At 40.0% G+C, this 6,029-nt stretch overlaps 1 protein-coding gene across 3 annotated transcripts; it reads right to left on the reverse strand.

Moving 5' to 3' along the window:
• Positions 1–441: 441 nt before the first annotated feature.
• LOC122667112 (dormancy-associated protein homolog 4) lies at positions 442–5,749 on the reverse strand. 3 transcript variants are annotated; one of them, XM_043863310.1, is made up of 4 exons: positions 5,745–5,749; positions 823–1,129; positions 642–730; positions 442–540 (listed from the first exon to the last, which is right to left on the reverse strand). In XM_043863310.1, the coding sequence occupies exons 2-4, from the start codon at positions 1,109–1,111 to the stop codon at positions 484–486; spliced, it is 435 nt and encodes a 144-aa protein (XP_043719245.1). In that variant the 5' UTR covers positions 1,112–1,129; positions 5,745–5,749; the 3' UTR covers positions 442–483. The 3 variants fall into 3 exon arrangements, with proteins under 3 accessions (XP_043719245.1, XP_043719244.1, XP_043719246.1); XM_043863309.1 differs by lacking the exon at positions 5,745–5,749 and having other exon boundaries at positions 823–1,147; XM_043863311.1 differs by lacking the exon at positions 5,745–5,749 and having other exon boundaries at positions 631–730; positions 823–1,147.
• Positions 5,750–6,029: the final 280 nt, after the last annotated feature.

The raw sequence follows: 6,029 nt of genomic DNA on the forward strand, positions 1-6,029 counted from the left end.
TGAGTCCATGCGACTCTGACAAGTTTGCACATCTCAACTCATGCGATCAATGCCAGAAAATTGTGGTAACCAGTACAAAATATAGACCGGATGATCGATGATGGATGTGGCACTACAGCTTAAGACCTCCGGCCAAGTGAATTCATTAATAAATTACATAAGAAATAGATGACAACAATGGTGGGGATGCGTTGAGAAGGCCAAGAGAAACATCCTCCTCCACTCACTCCATGCAAAAGAAAAGGAAAACACACACACACACACAAAAGAAAAAGAAAAAGAAAACGAAAAAGAAAAAAATTAAGTAGAACAACTCTCCAAACGCATGCATTGGAGGTATGCAGATAATTATTAATGTACAAGAAGATCTCATCTCTCAGATAGTAAGTGTGAAGCCCACAGAAGAAGATCTCTTCTCTCAGATAATTAATTGGGCATGATATGTACAAAGCAGAAGCTTCCATTAATTATATATTTTTCTGTTTATTTAATCAAAATCACCGTTTCGTCTCTCACCGATCCAGTGCATTTATCACCATCCTGCCCAACACAACCCGGTCATTCAAAACCATTCCAATACACTAATAGACACACACACACACAGAGAGAGAGAGAACAGGTAGAACGTACCAATCGTATACAGTAGGGCTTCTGGGCTCGGCTTGTTCGAGGGATTCCATTGCTGATTTCCTCCTCCTCAATCTCTTCATCTCTCCTCTGGACGTAGCCGCTGGGTATGAGCCAGGTTTAAACAATAAAAAAGATAGTTAAAAACATCAACAAATTGGAAAAATACAACATTTTTTTTCAAAAAATACGTACGTGAGAGAGGAGAAGCAGGGGAATTGGAGGCGGAGGCGGCAGGGGAAGAGGGAATGGATTTGGAATCGGAAGATGAGTTGCGAGAAGTAGCAGTCCTGAGAATGGTGATGCTTCGAGATATGGGGACGTCGTCCACGTGGGAAGTGAATCTTGGTGTTGAAGGTGCCGACGAAGAAGAAGAAGAAGAAGAAGATGGTGAGAAGGAGTGGTATCTGCGTAGCTTGCCGAGACCCGTTTCAGGAGTAGGACCGGCGACCGTGTCGTCCCACAGCTTGTGGAGGAGACCCATTTTTCCTTTTTCTTTTTTCTTTTTTTTTTTTTTTTTAAATTTTTATAAAGCTCTAATCTCTCTCTCTCTCGATACCACCACAACCGTTACAAAAGAGAATGGGAAAGAAAAACCGATAGGATGCCAACAAGGAAACCCAAAATAAGGGCCGAGCAGATTAGACTGACTGACTGACAAATTAAGAGAGAAGATGATTTCCTATTAAGAGTCAGAGGGATCGGAGCTATTCCCAGAGTCCCCCAACCTTTATTGATCAGATTTAAGAGTTGAGAGAACCCAATGCCTCAATGCCTCAATTCCCTCCTCTTTATACTACGAAATTAGGTAGCCATCCTTCAAGTTTAGCCTTCCAATCCAAATCTCCCATAGATAGATTATTACAGGTACAAGGATTAAAATAGATTTAGAGTTGGGAGAAGATGACGGGCGTCTAAGAAGATAAGATTCCTTCCTATAGATTTTGGAGTTTGGATGGCTGGCTAATTAGGTTAGGTCTCCCTCCCTCCCAGTGTACAGCTCTCGGCTCCGCTCACCTCTTGGCTCCTGTGGGTGCGGGCGTCGTCTACGTGGAAAATGGAGTGGACTCAGACTCCCCTTCCCAACCAACTTTCAAATGGATGGTTTTCCTTTTTCATTTCAGTTTTTGAGCCTCCACAATGTTGTATTTGGTGGCTTTTTGTTCGAAATATATCATCCAAATCATACATAAAAATATATGTAACATAGGGTTTAGATTATTTACTTGATTTGTAGGCAAATCAAAGTTGATGTCGGCAATTCAAGCACCAAATATAATGTCACAAACCTAAAATTATGTTGAGAAACTTAAGAGGCTGAGTCGTGGCAATGGACATTTCCCTTAAGACTTTAGGCGTCCCCTATGGTGTAAGTCGGGTTTGTGCAAATTAGCCTCTAAGATAAAACAACCCTTTGACCCCTCCAGTAGCCGTTGCACTCGCTTACTGGGCCCCATCGAGACACGTTCAAATTATGCTCAATCAACAAGAAGAATGAAATAACATGAACTCTCAAAACAATAAAAAACTAGAAGGAAAACCTGGGAGAAATTGAACACAAGAGAGATTGTGTAACAACACTTGTAATTCTCATACAAAGTGTCTAAAAATATTCTCTATATATAGAGGTAAAGGACCCCTTGGAGACACCCTTCCCAAGGGATGTATCCCTTCAAGAAACACAATGAAAAATATCAACATCGGTCAAACCCGCAAAATGTTGAACATAACCGGAAAGACACACAGGTATTTTGGAACTTCCTTTTATAAAGATACTAAAATTTTATTTATACTAGTTGAAGGTTCGCTTCAATGTTGTAGATTAGGGGTGAAACAGGGTCGGGTTGGGCCCGGTTTTTAAAACCCTAGCCCAACCCGACCCTAGGTCGGGTTGAGATTTCTCAACCCAAGGTCAACCCTCTCAGGCTTAGCCTAGCCCAGCCTGACCCTGATTGATCCTGATCGGGCCAGGTTGGCCTTGATTGACCTTGATTTTTGCTAGGCCCTGGTTGGGTATTGGGTCATTTCATACTCAATTGACTATTAGACTTTTCTTTGGGTTAAAAAACTTGGTCCAATCTTAAAATTATAAATACTTTTGTTCAATAGATAATTAAAATCTTTTTTTTTGGTAACAATAGATAATTAGATTTGCAAAATTTACGAATACCCCCCTGTGGTATTGACTTTTTACCAATGCATCCATTTGTAAACACCCTTTACTCGTACCCCCCCTGCTTTTCATAATAATTGTTAAGTTAATCCAAACCGTTAATTCTTCCCGTTAACCACAAACGGATTGTGTTTGATAGAGTTTTTATGACAAAAATATCCTTAATAGGGTATTCCTAAATTTCCCTTTAACGAATGCATCCACCTCCCAGGCACGAACATATCGCTTCACCTGCAACCATTGATAGGGAGCCGAAGCCTAACAGCTCCACCTCCACACCTCTCAGGCCACCACCTCCAGTGGAAGCCTTAATAGCTCCACCATTGTCTGCAATCCTTGATAGGGAGCCGAAGCCCTAACAGCTCCACCTCCACACCTCTCAGGCCTCCAGCGGAAGCCCTAATAGCTCCACCATTGTCCCTGCCGCAGCGCTGAATCTGGCCACCACCTCCAACAGTGATTACATCATCCAACTTGCTAACCTAGCTCATCGTGGGTTGCCGCGGCTCATCCCAGTAAGGCTGTGCACTGGTTGACACTCCATTGCAACTTGGAGCAAGTAAAAGTGACGATTTGATCCCAACTTCAAATCTTCACTTGAAGCCTTATAGTCTATAAGTGAAAACCCCTAACATATTTTTATGGAAAAATGAAATGTATGATGTGTTTGCTAATTTAGGGTTGATCTGAGTTCAGTAAAGTAGGATTTATGAGCCAATTGATATGATTTTGAGGGTGTGTGGTAATGGACTGTGATATTAGGGTTTTATTTGATTTCTGTAAACAATTTGTGATGAAAGTATGATAGGATTTTGCTGTGATTGTTATAAGAAAGTCAAATTAGGTATTTTAACTATTTGAAATTGAAATTAGGAATTTTACGTTGATTGAGTTTTGGATTTATGAAATTGCTGGTAAATTTGACAATGTGTGATCTAAATCTGTTTGGCCTGATCGACTATGTAAGTGCAGTAGGAGGAAATTTATATGTATGAGCTAAATGACCTTCCTATTTGTTATAATATGTGTTACTTCTTAACATTTGAATAATGTTTGCAATGACAACGCAACAAGTCCTCAATGGAAAGAACTATATGCAGGGTAGTCTACCATTAAATGAATGTTGAATGTAGAAAAATGGTTGATGTGGAAAGATATGGATATCTAGACTTAGTTAGTGACATATATAACTCACTATTGAGTTATATACCCAAAGGAAGATCAGTGAACTTTTCTGTGAAATACATAACACCTGAGGAGCAAACAGATATGTATGTGGAGAGTGATGCAGATGTACTGAAGATGTTTAACATCTTGAAGGATATGTATGAGGCACACCTTTATGTTTGCAATGTGCAAGTAAGTGATCCAATGGAATGCAATACCATCAATGGACACACAACCACAGTGATTGGTGGTGATACATCCACTAATAGACCAAGAAGTGAAGAGCCATTAGTTTATCCAATTGAAGGATGTGTTGGTGAAGAGGAAATACCTGCCACTACTAGTAGACCACCAAAAGCAACTGTGAGAAGGGGTGGTGGAAGACATGGAACTACAGTGAGGAATGATTGTAGTCAAACTGCTATTCTTGGTGAAAGAACTCGAAGATCTGTCCGTAAAGATGGTATCACATTTTACAACAAGAGTAGTGCAGTGCTGAGTGATACTGGTAGGTCATTTGAAGAAGTTAGGATGTCTACCAGATGTGTAGGGATGCATGGTGGGTTTGTTAGGGCATCTACCACAAACAATACAAGTATTGATGAGAATGTTGCCTCAACTAGCATGTTGGCAGCAGATCAGGAACTGAATGAAGATGAACAGGGTAGTGACTCATCAGATGAAGATTGGCAGGCTCGTGAATCAGATGAAATATCTGAGAGTTCAAGTAGCAGTGAAGATGAGGCAAGTGATAATGAAGTGGAAAAGGTGGAAGGGAGGGATGGGAACAGTAATGATGACAATTCAGGGTTGGTGGAGTCTAGTAAATGAGATAATGTTTCTGATGTTGAAGGAGGTGTAGACCAACAGATCTCATTGAGAGTTGGTAAAGTGTTTAAGAATGTGAAACATTTTAGAGAGGTTTTACAAGATTATGAAGGTCAAGAGGGTTTTCATACTTTGAAGCAAAGGAATGAGAAAGCTAGAGTAACTGTAATTTATGATGAGAAGGGTTGCTCATGGAGGATCCATGCCTCACCTATTGAGGATGGGATCACATTAATGATAAAGTCACTTAGCCCCCATCACAGTTGTACTAGATTTGGCACCAATAAGAAGGTGAATGCAACTTGGATAGTAAGAAAACTTGATCCCAATCTGAGGTATGACCCAGATATGAGCATCAATATCATGGAATCACTTTTGAAGGAGAAGTATAATGTAGAGGTTCAGACAATGCAATTGTACAGGGCAAGATGGATTGCAAAACAAGAAAATGAAGGAAGCCACTCAAAGTCTTATGTTAAATTGGAGGCCTATGGGACAATAGTAAAGCAAAGAAACCCTGGAACTTTATTTGTGATCGAATACCAGAATGCAAAGATATATAGAGTAGAAGTGAATGGAGGGTGACAGTAATTCCACAGTGCAAGCGTATGTTTGTATGCTTTGATGCATGTAAACAAGGATTTTTAAAGGGATGTAGACCTTTCATTGGCCTTGATGGATGCCATCTGAAAGGGGTATATGGTGGAGTGTTAGTTTCGGCTGTGTCAGCTGATGGGAATAATGGTATATTTCCAATTGCATATGGTGTGGTTGAGTCTGAAGGCAAGGATAGTTGGCTATTCTTCCTTCATCACTTACGTGAGTCCATCCAAATCACAATAGACACAGCCACTAGTAGACCATTCACATTCATGACTGATAAATAGAAGGTACAGCTGCCTGTTTTGCCTTATTTAGTTTTAAGCATATAATTGTTAACATAGTTTACTCTAACAAATGATGTTTGGTTTTCCCTTTTAATATTTGTGTTTTATTCTGTTGTATAGGATCTCATTGAAACAATTTCAATCATTTTTCCAGAAGCAAATCACAGGCATTGTAGCAGACATTTATATAACAATTTGAAATCACAGTTTGGAGGTGGGAGTGGATTGAGGACACAATTCTGGGCTGCCAGCAAAGCATATAGTCTGCATAAGTTTAATATGACCATGAATGAAATGAAAACAGTAAATCAGGAAGCATATGATTGGTTGATGAAGAATCCAGTGAA

The sequence above is a fragment of the Telopea speciosissima genome, chromosome 7, assembly GCF_018873765.1.
Source record: "Telopea speciosissima isolate NSW1024214 ecotype Mountain lineage chromosome 7, Tspe_v1, whole genome shotgun sequence".
NCBI lineage: Eukaryota > Viridiplantae > Streptophyta > Magnoliopsida > Proteales > Proteaceae > Telopea > Telopea speciosissima.

What these genes read in the sequence shown, in the direction of transcription:
- LOC122667112 (XM_043863310.1), bottom strand. Translation starts at nt 1,111, where the DNA reads ATGGGTCTCCTCCACAAGCTGTGGGACGACACGGTCGCCGGTCCTACT. An exon ending in CCCTGCTTCTCCTCTCTCAC is followed by an intron (nt 731 to 822) that starts GTACGTATTTTT and finishes GCTCATACCCAG; the next exon opens with CGGCTACGTCCAGAGGAGAG. An exon ending in CCGAGCCCAGAAGCCCTACT is followed by an intron (nt 541 to 641) that starts GTATACGATTGG and finishes TGTGTTGGGCAG; the next exon opens with GATGGTGATAAATGCACTGG.